General features: G+C 52.5%; 2 protein-coding genes across 6 annotated transcripts in view; both read left to right on the top strand.

Moving 5' to 3' along the window:
* ERICH2 (glutamate rich 2) overlaps positions 1-4,384 on the top strand; it is a 36,735-nt gene extending 32,351 nt beyond the window's left edge. For all 4 annotated transcript variants that reach the window (XM_053918768.2, XM_053918769.2, XM_053918770.2 and 1 more), the window contains 2 exons: positions 1,137-1,208; positions 1,839-4,384. In XM_053918768.2, coding sequence (XP_053774743.1) covers positions 1,137-1,208; positions 1,839-1,960 — 194 coding nt within the window. In that variant the 3' untranslated portion in view covers positions 1,961-4,384. The remainder of the gene's footprint in view (positions 1-1,136; positions 1,209-1,838) is intronic.
* A 7,694-nt stretch (positions 4,385-12,078) lies between these two features.
* Positions 12,079-18,796, top strand: part of GAD1 (glutamate decarboxylase 1) — a 40,832-nt gene continuing 34,114 nt past the window's right edge. The window contains exons 1-3 of one of the 2 annotated variants that reach the window (XM_053918772.2): positions 12,079-12,575; positions 13,951-14,095; positions 17,395-17,457. In XM_053918772.2, the coding sequence (XP_053774747.1) occupies positions 14,014-14,095; positions 17,395-17,457 (145 nt within the window). In that variant the 5' untranslated portion in view covers positions 12,079-12,575; positions 13,951-14,013. Of the gene's footprint in view, positions 12,576-13,950; positions 14,096-17,038; positions 17,097-17,394; positions 17,458-18,796 lie in introns of those variants that run through there. The other variant, XM_053918771.1, reaches the window with a different exon arrangement.

The raw sequence follows: 18,796 nt of genomic DNA on the forward strand, positions 1-18,796 counted from the left end.
AGAAACATTAAAAGATGTACAAATACCTATGGGATCCTCAGAAGCAGCTCCTGAGCAGGCACACAGCCACGCTGACTGATGGTAGATTGTTACGGCAGTGGATCAGGAAATAAAGATGCTGATTTGGTGTGCCAGGATGAAAGCCAGAGGGGGGCCTGGCCGAACCACCCACAGTCCTCTTTCACTCTTAGCCGGGCGACAGCACACTTGAGGTTTCAGTGCCCCCTGGGTGCCACCAAGATACTGCACAGGAGCCACGACATGAAATAGATGATGCAGATTATGAACACTCCTCAAGACACGCAGGAAGACGGTAGAGAGAGACCTGAAAATAAAACAGTCCAGAAAACTCTCAAACAAAACGTGTAAATCATTCTGCTCTCTAGGACATTGGTAACACACCAGTGAGCCTTAAAAAATCCATTGGTATGGTCCAAAGGAAAGATGACACATTCGCATGCACATTCACAGGAAGGATCAACAAAAAGGAATAAACAGCGCTGAAAACAATGGGTCTGATGAACGGGGGAGGCAATGACTGGGGTGCAAGCTAGGGTAAAAGGTTTAAGGATGAAGAAAAATAAGAAACATCAGTTTTCCTGTTTGAAAGATGGGTTTTCAGAAATGGCATCTCTACCCTGGAAGAGCTTGCACTAAAAAACAAAAACAAAAAAATGAAACAAAACAAAAAACCAATTGTGTTCCTTTGTGTTCAGGGGGTTCCAATGAGGCCATTAGTAAAGGTTGTCATGCAGATTGGGGAGGCCGCGATGAGATGAGGGACTGGCAGACTCTAGGCACACATTCTTAGTAGCGAAGTGTCCATATTTTGCAGTATGTGTGCCTTGTTTGTGGAATTAGTTACGAAACACCTCGGTTTCAGGCCTATGAGGGAAGCCTCAGAGTGACAAGTTGATTCTTTGGACAGGAGGTAGAAAATAGAATGAGCTTTCTCTATAAACACCTAAGGTAAGTAGAGCATTTTCTCTCTTTGCACTTAAATATACCCATGGTATAATTGTTGATGTTTATTGCTTTGTGCATTTTCACTTACTCTGTTCGAACCTCATTCTGAGGAGCCTGTTTGCTGAAACACTTTGAATGTTAATAACACACCTTCTGTTGTCTGTTTTCAGTCCTAATTTATGAACCAGAAAATCCTGAGGCCAAGGAGTTTTTGTCACTTATTGAAGAAATGTTGCTGATGGGTAAATTTAAAAATTAAAATTCCTTTTCTCATAGAACTATGAGCAGTCACTATTTAAAAACCCATTATCCCAGGAGATCGGCAAAGTACACCCTCAGGAAGTGGTTAAGAAAAGTCTAGGTGGTTGTCTTGGATGGTTTAATGAAACCAGCTTGTCCTTTGTGGATGGTCAGGATGACTTCCTGTCGTCTTTGGGGTGGAACTGACCAAACAAAGCAGGCTTCCTGGACACATGCATCATGCACCATAGTCTTCAGGGGAACAGAACGTGCTAATTGCCTCTTCTGTTAAGTGACCACCCCACAATTCCAGGGAAAGCCAGTACCCTCCAAATTACCCTATTCTATTAAGAATTCACTTACTCTCTTTAAGAATTACATTCACAATAATAAAAATATTTTCATAGACCTAGTTTTCAGTTTACTTTAAATTTGCAAACATCTTTATGCCAGTAAGATGTTTTTATTTGTACTACTAATTTAACCCTATATAAAGTTAACAAAGTTCAGCTCAGTTCTCATGTTCCAAAAATAAGTATTTCTTGGTGGAGGGAGAAGCAAGGAGAATTACAGTTTTTCAGAGTGGAAATATTAAGAAACATATTAAGCAATTTTTCTTCTTTCTGTGGCAGAGAAATCTCCAAATCTTGAGGAAGATGATAAAGATAGTGAAGAAGACAGTAGCGGTGGGAGTGAAGGAGAAAGCAGCGAGGAGCTAAGTGAAGGAAGCTCGGATGAATGTGAAGATGGGTGATGAAAGATGCTACTGTGGTCTAATCTTCACATATTTCTATTACTGTGTAACATGGAAATATAAAGAACAGAGCTGCATTTCATTATAATTCTTCTTTATTTGGTACAGAGCTGTTTTAATTTATCTATATTAGTTTGAACTCCTTTCTAATATTTAGGTCTTAGCTCAGTGTGAGTTTCTCAGAGAGGAAAACAGCATTTGAAAACCCATAACAACCTCAATGGGTTGGGTGTCCTCCTGCAAACCAAAAGGTCACCGGTTCAATCCCTAGTCAGGACTCACACCTAGGTTGTGGGCCAGATCCCCAGTTGGATGCTTGCAACTGATCACATATCGATGTTTCTCTTCCCCTTTCTCCTCCCCTTCTCCCTCTCTCTAAAAATAAATAGAGCATCATATGCCTGTTGAGTGGTAGAGCCCGGGTTTGTACATGGATGTTATAGCTCCAGATCCATACTCTTAGTCCTTCCAGGTGCTTTTATATCAGTATGTTCTTTATAGCATACATCACTACCTAACGTTCTTATTAAACTATTTATTTAAAGATTTTATTTATTTTTAGACAGAGGGGAAGGGAAGGAGAACGAGAGGGAGAGAAACATCAATGTGTGGTTGCGTCTCACACCCCCTACTGGGGACCTGTCCCACTATCGAAGCATGTGCCCTGACTGGGAATTGAACCATTGACCCTTTAGTTCACAGGCCCGCGCTCAATCCACTGAGCTACACCAGCCAGGGCTAACTAGTTGTACTTTCTGTCTCCTCCCTTCTTCTCAGAAAATGTAACCTCCCTGAAGCAGGACTTTGTCTTTCTCACCATTATAACCCCAGCAGCTGCACAAGTGCCTGGCAAATAATGGGATGTATATACCAAGTGAATGAATGGAGCGAAATTAACAAAATGTTTACCTTCTTTCATGGAACATTTACATGACTTCATTGCACCTCTGATGTCTCAATCTGCATTATTTTGCTGATTCTGTATTCCTTGATGAATTTTTGCCATCTTCAAAGTAGGTTGTAAGGTAACTGAGGTAAAAGTGAGAAAAGTATTCCCAATAATTTGTTTTTCAAGGTGCCAGTCTGATTTGTAGGTAGGTATTTTGAATTTTTATTCTTATATCAGCACACCATTATATCTAAAATGTTTGCAGCACAGTTTAGTCTTTGGGCATTTTGTACCCTGCTAACATTTAGAGGAAGGAATTCTGCACCGTTTTGTAGGAGTGGCTAGAAGAGAGGAAGGCAAGTGTGTATAACCCTCTAGTTACGTTAAGTAGTCAGATAGCATCGGAGAGCTGCTATATTAAGTGAAATAACTTTATTATTGTCTAAACCAGTTTGGATTGACAATAATAACTGCTGCTAAAAGCCTCCTAACTGATAGGGAGTACACCACAGAAACCCAGAAAAGAGTTTCAAGGTCAGGCCCAGACTGCTGTGGCTCAGTGGGTTGGGCGTCATACCACAAAGCGAAAGGTTGCTGGTCCAGTTCCGGCTCTGGGCATGTGCCTGGGTTGCGCGTTCCATCCCTGGTTGGGGTACCTACCAGAAGCAACCAATCGATGTTTCTTACATCAGTGTTTCTCTCCCTCTCTTCTTCCTCCTTCCTTTCCCCCTCCCTAAAATATAGAGAAAACCTTTTAAAACAAAGTCCCAAGGGAAAAAACAAATGTTTCAAGAATAAACTTTTTAAAAGATTTTATGTATTTTTAGAGGGGAAGGGAGAGGCAAAGAGAGAAAGAAACATCGATGTATGGTTGCCTCTCACGTGCCCTTTACTGGGGACCTGGCTGGCCCACAACCCAGGCATGTGCCCTGACTGGGAACCCGAGCCGGCAACTCCTTGCTTCCCAGGCCATCACTCAATCCGCTGAGCCGCACCAGCCAGGGCAAGAATAAAATTTAAAAAAAAAAACAGTTTGAAGGTCTGGAAAGATCTACTTTGCCAAAAGTTACAGAGAGAACAAGTGAGATAAGAACCGAAAAGGGCGATTGGATAGCCACAAAGAGGTGGTTGGTGAGAGCATTAGTGAGAGCAGAACCATCTGGCGGGGAGGACATCATACACGCATATTAGTATGAGTGCACTTGAAGTGAGGAAGAGGAGAACAAGGAAAGGAAAACGATGAAGTATGGTTGGAGGACATAGGCACAAAGAGTATTATTTTTTAAATGTTTAAGATGAGCATGTTTAGGAAGGATGATAATTATATGTACTGATGAGCGAGAGCACATTGATGAGCAGTGTGTTAGGCATTGTACATTTCATATCTCAATGCTTTATTCATAACACCAGTTAGTGTAGGATAGACATTATCATCTCCATTCACATACGAAGAAACTGGCCTAGAGAGAGAGAGAGAGTAACTTTGTAAAGACCACATGCCTGGAAACTGGCAGAGTCAAATCTGGGGGTGGGGGGGGGTGGGGTGTGTGTGTGTGTGTGTGTGTGTGTGTGTCTTTAGAATTTTGACAATCAGTGCTCAGTTCTCATCCACATTGACTGACTAGACTTTTGAAAGGTGACAGGTACATAGGTAACCAATATATAGAGCTTGCCTGGCGAATCTTCATTCTCATTTCATTTTCTGGATAACCGCACACAAATAGGTATGGGACATTACCCATATAATTGTAATAGTTGGGTAACTTTCATGAGTTTCTTTTGCCCCTTAGCTAGACTTTTAGCTTGCTTCCTCTTCTGTCCTGAGACAAGGCTTTTGGTGTTTCATGCCCTCGGGTCCCTAAGTGTGTCTTCATCTGTAATAAAGTCATTCTAAATGTCTTTCTGTAGAAAGTATTATTTGAGCATGATCATTCTGTAAAGATGATGAGTTTCAGTTTCCTGGACAGTGTGTTAGGAGGAAAATCTGTTCTCCATCATAACCGGCACCAAGTTCAGTTTCTTCCTGTTGGTGTCAGAAGAACGCAACCGGAGGTGGGCAGAATACGTGAGTCAACAGCCAACATCCCCATCCTAACGCTACCTTCTTCTCTTAGCTTGCAACTCACCAATGAAAGAAAATAAGAGGAAAAATGTGAAAAATGACACGTGTTAAGTGGAATTAAAAGAACACTTTAAGACACTTGTCTCAAATTAAAACTTGCTAAATTGAGATCTTTCACAACTATTATAGCAGCGGTTTGAATACTCACATAACTAGCTGCTCCCTTTTAGGATAATTGAAGTCTCCTAGGTGGCTCTGATTTTTGGGGACTGACTTCTTCCTTCTCTACATTTTCTTCTCAACTTCTCTGAATCCAGATGAAGAAAAGAAACTGATGCAAAATGACTGCTCGTGCTCATTCTGCAGTTGCCAGGTGCCTTCTAAATGGCCAGCTGAAGAGGTTAGGAATGTCGTATCTATTCAACCGCACAAATAAAAGACAGCAGTGTGTGCATGGGCTGGTTACAGTGTTCCAGGAACCATGCTATGCTGGGAATACTTTGATTAAAGAAAAAAAAACCCTGCCCTCATGGAGCTTATATGTTAGTGGGAAGAAAGGAACAATAAATAAGTAAAATATACAGTATGTCAAGTGGTATAAGAAAAAACGGAAGGAATAGGAAGTACTGGGGGGGTATTGAAATTTTAAATAGAAGGATAAAGCAAAGTCTCACTGAGAAAATAACGTTTGAACATTTGAGCAAAGACCAAGAACAGGAGGAACAAATCGTACAGCTACTCCAGGGAAGAGCTTTCTTCCCAAGCAGGGGAACAGTAACTGTCCAGTCCCTGCAGGGAGCATGCCTCCGGTGTTCAAGAAACAGCAGTGTCGCTGGGGCAGAGTGAGGATCTCCTCCCTGAACAGGCTCCCTTTCACCCCTTGTCAGGTGAATCTGTATCCCATCAGAAAGTTTTATCCTCTTGGAATCAAAAGTTCTCCGTGGGTTAAAAAACCTCTAATTCTGACCAGACTAAAGGGCCTCAAGTCCATGCCAAGGGGTGATCAAGCTCCACTGAAACAAATGGGCAACAAAATAAAACACTTGTGAGGCTTTGCTTCCACCTCCACGGAGACATTTAAATGGATCAAAATCATTGCTGAACTAGGGGGTAGGGTGGGAGCAGAATTAACATTTATTGCGCACCATAAATGAGGCACAGTTGGACTTGCTGAGTTTTAGGGACATCAGATAAGATAGCCCACAAAGCTGGTATTTGCCCTCATTTTACAATTGAGAAAATTTACAGCAATAAAGAATAGCTGATAAGGAGAATCTAGATTTGAACTTGGCTGACTGACATGAAAGTTTTTGCTTTTCCTCCTGTTAAGAGGCTGCTGAGAAGACTGCATGAGGTCCTTGAAAGGAGTCCTTAGAGCGCTCACAACACAAGAAGATCCCCCAATGAGAAGAGTCACCAAATACTATTACTAAATTATTTCAGATAAATGAAGCCTTATCTGGTCCCATCGGGTATCCTACACCTCCCATTATGGGAGTCCAGAGAGATTAAGTGACTTTTCAAGGTCAAGTGGTTCCATGGCAGAGTTGGAAACCCTCCCTGAGCAGTGCACAGGGCACTGGGACCGAAGGAAAAAGAGTTTGCAGCCCACTTCCCACGAAGGGTGTGGTTTGAGAAGTCCTGGAAGCTCTTTGAACTTTGGTTTCCTCATCAGCAAAAATACAGGTGATAGTTAAATGACAATTCATACAATAAACACCATGTAATTTCCATGAGAGTTATTTCTCACCTCTGTAGTATAATGTTTTAAAGTGAGAGAAACATACAAGCAGATAAAGACCAGTCTCTAACACACTCCACTTCCTCCGACCACTACTACCATTAGTCCAGCCTTGGCCCGCAGTAAGCAATCAGGGAAGATTATGCCAAGACACCTCTGGGTCCCACCTTGGTTCTCCCTGGCTGCCTTGGTGTATGTGTCAACTACTGCCACAAAAATGATGCGTAACACACCACACTGACACTCATGGGTTTGCAGTTCAGCTCCATTCCAGTGGCCAAAATAGAGTCGGGACTGGGGGGTGCAGACCTGTGGAGTATAAAGTCCTGATTTAGAGAAGAGGAGAATTTTTCTTAACCATTTCAAGTCTTCCCATGCTCTGATGCTTGCCTGTGGCTTGTCCCTGGCTATGAAGTTGAGAAAAATGTGCTTATAGCCCCAGTGAGAAGATGCTTAGAGACTGCTTGAGATTTCACATTGTGTAGATCTCAGGGATCCCTGACACACCCAAAGCAAAGAACACAGGACCTCGGCCTTGGGACTCAGTAAGACAGAGAGAGTGAGCTCCAGGTGGCTGACTGCCCTGGAAAAACCCGTGGTGGGGATTTCAGATGATACGGGCAAGACCCTTGGGTGTGGTAACACTCCAGTTCTTACAAGAAGAGGACTGATCCAGAGCAGCAGAGATGAAGAATCCCTTTCCTTTAGGTTCCAGTTTTCTCCTTTGAGCAACTGGCCAGGAAGGATTAGGTCATGAATCCTATCTGAAATAGAAGTTATCAGGTTCTCTGAAACTAAATCAGAACTTTCCAGAACGTTCACAAACAGTAGTCCCATACATCTAAGTCTAAAACAAGGGCTAAATGCCTGTTATTTTAAATAGTTCAAGAGCACTTTACACGGAAAGAAGTGGATAAAATGTTACTATACCTAGTATCCTATTCCATACTGTTTCACTAAAAGCATCTCATGGGAAGTCATCTTTCTTGCATCCCACTCTTTTGGGAAAGGACTGAATTTGCCTCAGTTTTTGTTGAACGAAGAAAACAGATACATCCTAAAAGCTCTCTGTCAGAATTGCAATCCAAATCTGTTATTTCCTTGGTCTCCAGTTTCTCAGTGAGACACCTTGCTGAAGAGCAAAGGGTTCCCTCCCTTCTTCAGAGTATCTTTGACAAGCAGCTCTGTGAGAAATGATACTCTGCACCTCCTCCTCTTTCACCAAACGGACAGGGACTCCGGGTGTTCCAAACCACCTCCGGCGGCATCTCTCCTTCGTGAAACACGGCAGGGGACGAGCGTGAACTGGAAAGGGCCTGCAGTTTCCTGGAAGAACTGCTCCGTCGTGGGGCCGTCGTCTGTTCCCAGAAATTGTCGTCTGTCGCCACCTGGTGGCCTCTTTGTCTTCATTCTCGGAAGAACAAGAATCGGGCGTCTTGAGATTTGTACAAGATTTGCCCTGATACAAATCACTCTGTCCTCCTTGATTAATTTCTTTACTATTAGAACACTTTCATCTTCTGGATGGCAGGGGGTAGGGGCCATTTGCCTATTATCTGAGCGGTTCAGCTCTCGAGGAGAAAAGGTGGTGGTTCCCCGAGTCCTCCCCAGCGTCCCGGCTGCAACTCCGCCTCCCTCGGCGCCCGCGTAACCCTCCCTGTCCCCGCGGAGCCCGCGCGGTGTGGTCGGCTGGGGCGGGGCTGTCGATTTAGCTGTGGTCTCCAAAGTCCAGAATGATCTGGGGAATTATCATTAAAGTTCACAAACACACTGAACACAGCTCAGCTCCGACCTAAGGAAAGCCGGTGTCAGGTACCAACGCTTCCCTACAGCCCCGGCGTGCGGGACAGACGTTTCCCTCGTGAGCACTGCCATTCCCATCCATTCATTCTCATTCTCTCTCTCTCTCCCTCCCTCTCCCCCTCTTTCCTCCCCCCCTCCCGTCTCTCTCTCTCATCACTAAAATAGACCTTAAACAGCTGGCTAAAAATAACAAATACCGTGGCTCTAAATCACCTTTCCCGGAGGCTGTAAATGCTAAATACGTCAAAAAAAAAAAAAAATCGAGATTGACGTTTCCTACTTACCTTGACGTGGACGCTATTTCACGCATAAAACTCTCCCCCGCAGCCCGGGTGGGCGCCCCTTCCACGCCTTACCCTCTCACCACCCACTCCTTTCCCCCTTTGCCGAAAGGCTCTTCTCCGAATCCGGACGGACCACCCTTACACCTCCGGGGAAGGGGCGCCGTGGGCGCGGGGCCGTGCTCCCGAGGCGCAGCCCACGCAGACCTAAGGGGAGGACGTGCGGGCGGCCAGGATCGAGGAGCCCGGGCTGCAGGCTAGCAAACCCGGGCGCGAGCGTCCGCAGCCGGCGAGCTCGCCCCCTCCTCCCGCCTCGGGGCGCCGCGGCCCCGGGTCTTCAAAGCGCTAACCCGCAGATCAAAGGGAAACGAAACAGCGGGGCGGCCGCCGCTCCCTTCCGGGCCGCCCCTCCCCGCCGGTTCCAGTCCCCGGAGAGGGTGTCGTCCTCCCACCCACCCCCATTGTCCGCAGCATCTCCCCCGGTAGTAATAAAAGATAAAAGGAAGAGTGAAAAACACAAAAATAAAGATTCCAAATGTTCTGAAGAGCTAAAAGACGGCCACAACCACCCCTCGGTACGAGTTCTTGCGAGGAGGCGAATAGGGGGCGAAATACTCCACCGCTGCCAGCGGGGGGAACGAACCTCAGGCGCCGCCCGGGAAGGAGGCGGGCGGGGCGGGCGGGCCCGGAGCTGCGGGCCGGAGCGGACCTGCGAGGCTGGGGGGACGCCCGGTGGGCGCTGTCCTTGGTGCTGAAAAGTCCGCGCCCCGCCTCTGACCTCGACTTGCTGGGACTGTGCGGGATGCCAGACCTCCCCCTCCCGTTCCTTCCCGTCTCCTCTGAGCCCAGGATTCTAGCTGAGGGTCAGAGATAATTGGAAAATTAATCGAAATCCCCCAAGTCTGTAACTCTCCCCACCTAGCTGGAATGCCAACTCCTTGAGTGCAGGGATAGTACGAGTTGTCGGGACAGGGTGAGCTCCATGAGAGCAGTGCCCGGCACATAGTAGGTGACAAATATTCGTTTAATTTCTAATGTTTAACTGAACATTTAAAAAATAAGGACGAGCCCTTATCCCTCCTCGTCCATAAAGGAGAAAGGGAGGGATGTCCTCGCAGCTGGACCCACTGAGCTTTAATTTGCTACCTGGTCTTGCAGACTGCTTTTTCCTACGGGAATTTTCTGGGCTAAAACGTGGGGGTGAGCGGCTTGGACACGGGGGTCCGGAGGGGAGTGGCTGCAAGTTTCTCGGTCTGATGACACAGGTGAAAGTAAGCAAGTCTTCCTTTAGGAGACTCCCGGGCCCCGGAGAAGGCCGAGGAGACCGAGGGCAAGCAGGCGCCTTCCCGGGGCAGCTGACCCCGAGGGGCGCCGGGATTTGTATTCTCTTCTCTCCCGCACCCCGCACCGCCCTCCCTCCCCCCAGCGCCAAGCGTCTTGCATAATTTAGCGCCGGCGCGGGGCTCCGTGATTGGTGCAACGATCCCTTCGGGGAGGCTGGAGGAGGGGGCGTGGGTGGCATTGGAAGCCTCACCTGACGGTAGACCGCGTGTTTCCAGCCCGGCAGAGCAGCTGCGCGGTGCGCGGTGCGGGGGAGCGATCCCCGCGCGGAGTGGGCACGCCCACCCTGCCCGGCCCCAGACAGTGGTCTGCGGTGCGTCACCCCAGGCCCGCCGTTCAGGGTGCTCCTGCGTCTTTAACAAGTGCCCAGGTTTTTATTTTACTGTAAGGCGAAGAGAGGGCAACAGTATTTTCTTTAGTATCAAGGACAACGCGGTTGTTTCAAACCTCACAGCGAGGTCTCTCACTGATCGGACTGTCTTCTCAAGGCGAACCTTCCATCTCCCTTAAGAATTTTCAACGATTTGTAAGATTTCTCCGCGTTTCCACGGTGTCGCGGTGGAAAGGGCTAAGACGTCAGGAGAGGAGGGGCAGGCCCCGGGTGGACCAGCAAGGCCGCAAACGTGTCCATAAATAACCTTTGCCGGCTGCGCCGCAAAAGGGAAACATAAGTCACTGTGAAAACGAGTAAAGGTTACCCGGGGTCATCCAGACACACACAAAGATCTACTTTGTTTTGCCTTAAATAAAAAGCAGCTCAAGTAGCGGAAAGAGGAGGACACAATTTAGCAACGAGGGTCGCGAAGGCAGGCTGGAAGGGACAGGAGAGCGCGGCCAGCCCCTCCAGGTGTGGGCTCTGGCGCCGCAGGAGACATTCAGCCAGCGGTGAGCCTCTCGGTTTCTGGGTTTCTGGCGCCCTCTGGTGGACATTTCCCCGCGAACGCCTTTTTGTGGTGAGGGGCTTTCTGAACGCGTCATGCCATTAAATATGCTTGCATATTGCAAAAGGAGAATCCTTAAAAATCAAGGGCTTTTACACACACAGTGACAGCTCAGTGCTCGGGTTCCCCGTGTGGGTAGAGGAGCGCTCGTGCATGTTACCAGCCTTCAGATGTGATCAATCAGAATTACTTCTTTCCCCATCACCAAGAAGACCAAAGCCAGTGAGGAACAGAAAAAAGAAATAAAATGAAGTCACCATAGTCAAGCTGCTAAATTACTAAAAATCAAGTAGGCTGAGGCATGAGGAAACAATTCCACTCTTATTTTAACTAATCTGGGAACTTCAACTTTTTAACTTTCCGGTCTTGCCTCAATGCCTGGATACACATCGACCCTCCAGGTAACCTTCCAATTACCTGTGAGGACTAAGAAAGAGCATTCAGGGGCCCAGACCACCCGACAACCGTTGTCCACACCACCCTGTCGTCTAGAGGGTATCACTCGGATCACCCCAGAAGCTAAGAATGCAGAACGGAATTTTCTTAAGAATGTTTAGTGTAAGAATCCTCCGCCTATCTTTCTTCTTCGGAACTGTCTGGGTGTTGCCTAATTGTGTTTCTAGTGTGCAAACCCTAAAACCCGTGAATACATCTTTACCACTTATTTCTAGTCCAAGCCTCTGATTCGTTCATACCAGGGGGACACTAGGAGGGAGCGCAAATGAGTGGGAAACGGGACTATTTTCTCTGCTGTGACCCTGGGTAGCTGTGCTCAAGTAAGGTACTTTGGGGAGACCTTGAACTGAACGAGCGAACAAATGCAAAGGAAACGGAGATTCCTTCGGGGGTCTGAGTGTCCCCCCTCGTCCCTGCCTCCTTTGCTTCTGCAACAATCCGGGCTGAGTGGAGAGCCACGGAGCACGCAGGGCGAGCTCGCGCGCGGAAGGGTCGCCCATCTGGGGAACTACTGGGAAAGAAATTGAGGCGAAGCCACTGCTTTCGTCTTCTCAAAAATACGGGGGAGGGGGGAGCTGAGGGAGGGAGAAGCGCCAGCCAAGCAGAATTCCTCGCAGGAATTATCTTTACCCTCGCCTTACCCGACACTCCCCATTAAAAAAAAAAAAAAATAGCCCGTGTTGAGTACATTCTGGATTACTCATAGGACCTTTTTTTCTTTTTTTTCCCCCGTGCGCAAAACCGTGATCTGGATTTATAATCGCCGTATAAAGCTCCAGAGGCGGTCGGGCACCTGCAAAGGAGCCCCGCGGCTCTGCCGACTGGCTGCCCCCGCGAGCATCGGCCGCGTGATTGCCCCGCCGAGCCGGTCCCGCCTCCCTCCTCCGCCCCCGCCTCCCCCGAAGCCGAGCGGCAGCCTCTCCCCGGCGTTCTCGTCTCCTCCCGGCGCCAGCGTGCGGGACAGTGCCAGCGGGAGCGCGGCAGCAGCTGGAGGTGACGCCGGGCGGGGAAGCCTGTGGCAGAGCCGGACCAACCGACGGGGTCGCTGGGCGCCGCGCAGAGCAGCGGCGGGAGCGCCGGGCTTGCCGTCTCCGAGCCCAGGTGGGTAAGCGCGCGGTCGCCGGACTTTCCAGTGCCCAGCCTCGGCCGTGCCGCTGGGTCTCCTTCGCCCGCGGTTTTTCGGTCAACCCTCACGCCGGGCGCCGCCACCTGCCCTCCGCGCCCAGTGCCCACCGCCCGCCCGAGTCCTGGCTCTCCGCTGGTGCGCCGCGCACAGACCGCCGCCCTCGCCCTCGCCCCGCTAGCGGGACGCACGGCCCGGGGCTGCGCGGCCGGAGGCTGAGGCTAGCGAACAAGTGGATCGAGAGTGATTTTCCCCTGCGCTTCCCGGCTGCGCGCGCCCGTCTCACCTGAGGACTCCGGGGCAGCCGCCGCCGAAGGCGCGACGCGGACGGGTAACCTGTTACTTTCCTAGAAGCGACAGCCTACCCGCCGCCGGCGTTCCCGGGAGAGTGCGCGCGCGGGGCTAGGCGCGGGGTCCTGGGGAGCGTGGGCTCGCGGCGGCCGGTGGGCGTTTCTCCGCGGGCTCTAAGATCTACCCGCGTCGGCCCGCACTCCCGTCCCGGAGTCGTCGGACGCCACCGCGCAGCGCGGAGCAGGGGCGCAGCGCACCAATCCTCGTCTTCCGCCGCCCGCGCGCCGGGCGCAAATTTGTTTCCCTGGTGACGTTCCCCTTTGGTGCCTCCCTCGCCCTCTCCGAGTCTGTGCGGCGAGAAATCCGGGGACCTCAGAGATTTGGGTGGAGGGGAAACAGAATCCTGGGCTGAGCCTTGTCCGGGGCTTCGAGATGGCTCAAAGCGGGGTGGGACAGGAGGGAGACGAGCGAGGCTGCGACCCTCTGCTTTCTGGCTGTTTGGAGTGCAGGTGGCTGTAGTTCGTCACCGGCCAAGTCCGAGTAAGAACGGAAAGATCTGGGCCTTTTCTTTCCTCACCTTGTCTCACCGAAGTCCTCGGTCCCCGGAGCAGTTAGCCTCCTTCTTTCCAGGGAATTGGCCAGACACAACAGCGGGGATCAGACACAGACCCAGACGTGCCCGCCCCGTGCACCCTCCCCGCGTCTGCCCGCCCGCCGGCTGCTGACAGCCCAATGGGGCTTGTCGCGGCTCGGCTGGAAAACCGCGCACTGAGCCTCCCTTGCCCTTCTAGCCCAGTCCCCGTTTCCTCGCGCCCTGCACTTGCCTGGGGCTCCTCCAGTCTCAGCGCTGCGCTCCCGGTCGCCCCGCTACTCCGCGACTGGAGAGCCGCCCGGGGCTACGTTGCCGGTGCCGGGGTCTCGGAGCCCCCGCGCACCCCGACCCAGCGGGCTAGCTGCCCTTCCTCCCGCTTCTTCCCCACCCCCCGCCAGGACTTCAGGGGGAGCCTACCCCGCGCCGGACCCCAGAAGCCCTCCCCGCATAGCTATCGCTTTTCTTTACAGCCTGTCTCTGCGCCTGACCAGCCAAGGACCCCGGACAGCGGAGGCCCCGGGACGACCGAGCTGATGGCGTCTTCGACCCCTTCTTCATCCGCTACCTCCTCGAACGCGGGAGCGGACCCCAATACTGCCAACCTGCGTCCCACAAGTAGGTCCTGCCCCAGTTTCCTATCTAATCGACTGCGGGGAAGGTGAGGGCGCTGGGACGCGGGGAGGCTACGCCGGCGGAAAGGGAAGGGAGAGCGCGATGCTGGTGGCTGGAAAGAACTGGGGCCCTGACCCTTCCCGGCCAGAGGTCATTCGACTGACAGGGATGCTAGGCGATTTGGGGTCGCTGGAGAGTGGGAACCTCGCAGGCCTGGGGGTGGCAGTGATCCTTGAGGGCTTCTCGGGGGGGGGGGGGCGTGGGGAGGGACCGGCGGCAAGAGTGTTGTTTTTGTTGTGTTGTGTGTGGTTTCTTTGCTTAATGGGACGTCGGGGGTCTGTGTAGGGAGCGGTGTTGAGGAGTGGGGAGTCTCAGCGGGAATTGGGTTTTCTGTCTCCGGCTTTCGTTAAGCCGAGATCTGACCCCCTCCTCTTCCCCCTGCACTGTGCTCCAAGTCTGTAATCAGCGGAAATTTAGACGTTAATTGCAGCTTTTAGAAAACTCGGGGTCCCTAATTGCTTCAAATTTGCCTCGAGCTATTGAAGAGTGAGAGAGAAGCCAAAGGCGAGAAAGGTACATAAAACAGTTTGGGGGATGAGCCTGGACGTTTCAGACAATTAATTACATCTCAGAGACCAAGAAAAGGGGGGGAGGGGGCGGGGAGCGGCAGCATCCCGAGTGTGGAGGGTTGAGGAACCAGGAGGCCAGAAGGTTTGCCTTGCAAGCGGGGGAGAGCACCCCTCTCTTCTCTTGGGGGCAGGAAACCTGTCTGCAGTTGACACGTCCCGAAGAGAGAAGAAGAAAAGGGGACCCAGATAAAGGGCGCAGGCGAGGAGGAAATTTATGCTTCCTTACTCCTAGCCCAGTGAGCTCTTCAGCCCATCCCAGAATCTGTCCTTAATTCAGATTGATTTCCCACTTTTCTGTAGAGCCACGGAGATGAGGGAATTGCTGTTCTTTTTGCCAATTCGGATTGAAATGTGCCTCCCCCCAAATCTATCAGCGCCAGATAGTAACAGCCCCCAAATTTCTATCTAAGAGAGGCGTAGGGATGGCAGTGTGGCTAAGAGGGCTTATTGCTGTGCTTTTGTAGGACTTTCTAAGAGGTTAAGAAAACGTGGGTTGTTTCCACCTTAGAAGATGGGGGGTGTTATGGGGTAAGCCCCCCTCTCCAACCCTTTAGTGCTGCTACTGATCCCGGGCTGGAGTCCTTGTCTTCAGTCCTTAGGCTGCGTTCTAGTTCCCTTTGCAGCCGCCTCTTCCCGGCGAGCTACAATTGCCCACATAACAAAGAGGGGCGCGGGAGAGCCGCCAGCCCTGGCGGCACGTGAGTCCGGCACTGGCGGTGGAGCCGGCTGGAACAGGCCGAGAGGAACGGGAGGCCTGCATCTCTTTTGTCTGTTGCTCTGGCTTTGATGGGTTTCTTTCCAGTGTTCTCCACGTTTCCCGCCCCTCTTCTGCTGCCTAGTGGGGCTGGGCGGCCATTGTGTTCGTTCCCCTGCCCTTGAGTCCTGCATCCCCACCCCAGACGGAGCTCCTACTTCTCGGGGGCAGCCGGAGGTGGCGTGCATGTGCCCAGCCCCGGGTCCGAGACCCACTAGAGGACCTGAACTGAGTTAGCACACGGCCTGACGCGATTGGAATCCACCGGGGCAAACGGAAGATAGTCGAAAACCCCGCGGGTAAGAGCATACACCTGCCAGGAGAACACCGTTGCCCGCCGCCAACAGCCCCGCTGCGGCGTGAGCATCCCAGGCCGAGCACGCACGCCCGGCTCTCAGCCTCGGTTGCAGACCAGGCCTCGGCCGTGCAGCGGGCTCCACTCGTTCGCCCCTGCGAGTTCTCCTGGGAGGTGGCCTTGCTCAGTCTGCACAACTGTGCTGGCCTCTTGCTGCAGCGACCCCTCCTCCTCGCTCCCCGCCACTCACTACGTCGAAGGGTCTCTCCCAGTTCCTCTCCCCAATCTCCTTCCTTTCCTTTTACTATCGCTCCCAACTCTGAAAGACCGAGCAACGAGTCTGAACTCCCTGCGCCCCGGCGGAGTGACCTTGGAAAACTCGCTCCGTCTCTGAGTCTCGGTGCTTTGTATTTGTAAAGTGAGTCTTGGATGAACACTCCTGTTTCGTAGGGGTGTTATGGAAAGTAGCTGCGATGGTCTTTGAAGTGTAAGCACTCTATAGGCTCTTTACCCGCCAGGTATTGTTACTGGGGGGTTGCTTTCCCACCGAGTTCCTGTCTGTTGCAGGAGCTCCGTCCGTGCCAGGTGTCTCTCAGACGTCGGGCCGCTCTCCTCCGCGCTGGGTGTCCGTTGTGCTTTGGTTTCAGGGATGTCGCTCTTCTTCTGGCAGCCGACAGCCGTGCGGGACTGAAGGCACCGGCTAGGGTGGGGCGGGGGTGGGAGTGGGTGGAGGAGCGGTGCTTGGAAGGGCCCGAAGGGAATCGCACAGTGGGCGCAGCACACAACTCGCACGGGACTGCGAAGGCCCCCTCGTGCCCGGTGCTGGAGGCTGAGCCCCGAGGGCAGGGTAGCGCCTGAGGAGTCTGACGATGAGGCACCTTCTGGGTCCGCAGTTGGGACCCAGAGGAAAGGTGCTGGATTCCCTTCGCCGTCTCCAGACCCCAGGTGTCGAGGGGCGGGTTAATGAGGGGCAGGTTGGAGAGAGAAGACGGGGAATGAAGACCGGATGCGCACTATTGTCTGCTGGACTCCCCGGCCAGATGAAGAGCATTCGAGCGAGTCCGATCATCTAGTCAAATACTATTTTTCACCCAATTAATTCCTGAACTCTTCCGCGACCCCATTTCATGCCAGTTTATTTTAAGCTGCCACTCGGCTGGAGACCCGCCAAGAAATTATGAGACGTGTTGGTCCCAGATGCCTCTGTGCTCCGTTTCCGGGCTGCTGTGGTCGCCTTTCGAGTCTTGGGGCGGAGACCGAGAGGCAGGGCCTGGCGGATGCGTGCCGGGCAATTCGAGCTGCGGAGCCTGGCGCTTTGCCCGGGGGGTCAGTCTGCCCCACCCCGACCCCCCACCCCCGCCTGCGCGGCTCCCCAGCGAGGGTCTCTTGGAGGCCGGGCGGGGCACTGGTGTGTGGCCTCTCGGAGACACTGTTCTGTAGCTGAGAGTGGGAGCAGGACACGAGTCTGCCCACAGATCTGGCTTCTTGCTCCGTTCAGGGAAGAGCTTTTAGTGAGGCGCACTGGCGAAGACCTGCCCCCCACCCCCTTCCCAGAAAAACCTTTGCCATCACCCAGGGCTCCCACGGTCCAAGCCTCACTGATCGCCCCTCTCTTGCTTTCTAGCGTATGACACGTGGTGCGGCGTGGCCCATGGATGCACCAGAAAGCTGGGGCTCAAGATCTGCGGTGAGTGAAAGGTCCCGCTGGGGCTGGGCAAGGCGGCGCGGCCTGCGGGTTTAGGAGAGGGATGCACGCGAAAAGGGACCCTGGCTGTTGGATCTAGTTTTCTACCGTATCTACAGCCCTGAGGCGGGGCGGAGACGTAGCTCTACAGGCCTTGACCCTCCTCTGCCCCCTCCGGACCAGTCCCGGGGGGACCTTTCCGCTGGAGTCCCGGACTGCCTGAGACCGCCGGGCTCCCCTCCGCGGGTCTAGGTCCAAGAGCGCCTGCACAGCGCCCCCGTGCGGCAGCCCGGCCCTTCCCGCTGGGCGCCCGAGCCGCTCCTCCCCGTGAGCTCTGCCCCGCGCGTCCAGAAGGTCGTGCGGAGAAGGTGAACTGGCCTGGCTTTCCTGGAGAGCGGGCCTATGGCGCAGTATCTGCCTAAGGCGGTGGCTGACCCGTTGTCCCCCTTCCCTCTCTACCATCCTGCGTTGAAAGCGGCCTCTCAGACTAGAGATTTTTGCCCCGAGATGCCATAATAGATTCAGGTTTCGTCCTTTGGGGCCTCGGAGGGCAAGAGAAAGGATTGTCTGCAGCCCCCAGTGGCCTACCTGGGGCAAGTGCGGGCGGCTCAGGCCTGAGGGTTTGCGGAGCTTGCCCTTAAAGTAGAGGAAGGAAGGCAAAGGGAGCCGGTGAGGGCGGGGGTGGGGGCCTGCAAGAGAGAAAGGGGGAGTCGGGTGCGGTTTGCCAGAGAAAGGGAAATAGATCTGGGAGCTGGAAAGGAGAAAGAACAGCTCTCTGGAGACGTGAGGGTCTGAAATGAAAACGCCCAAGGGATGTAATTTTTTTCAAAGAAAAAGGAGATTCGCAAGAATGGACACAGCCGAGTGGCTCCGGCTGAACAATGAGGACTTGCTTTCCTTGATACAATTCACCGTCTAAAATCTTTAGCCTTATCGGGCTAGAAAATACGGGCGTCCCCGGGCAGGGGGTGGAGCAGCCGGGGAAGATTAACGAGGGGCTTATTAAAGAGCCATCCATCAGCTGCTGCGCGCCGGAGATAGCGGCTAAGCCGCACCGGGGGCGCCCGCCCGCCCCAGCCCCCGAGCACCCGCTGGTGGGCGAGAGGGGTGCTCTCTGGGCCTGATTTCCCCAGATTCCCTGCGTCCCGGGTCCTTGGGCGGCAACCGAGGGGTTATTTAGCAGCTTCTGGGTACCACTCTACCTTTCCAAAAGCGCGGCGCCCTCCCTGCGTTTTTCAGGCTCTCTCTCCTGGATCCTGGAAAGGTTGTTCAACCCCAGATCTAGCCATTTAACAGGGAAAGCCCAGCCCCAGGGTTTGGCCTTCTCCCCAGCACGCGAGGC

This window comes from Desmodus rotundus, chromosome 2 (genome assembly GCF_022682495.2).
Source record: "Desmodus rotundus isolate HL8 chromosome 2, HLdesRot8A.1, whole genome shotgun sequence".
Lineage (NCBI taxonomy): Eukaryota > Metazoa > Chordata > Mammalia > Chiroptera > Phyllostomidae > Desmodus > Desmodus rotundus.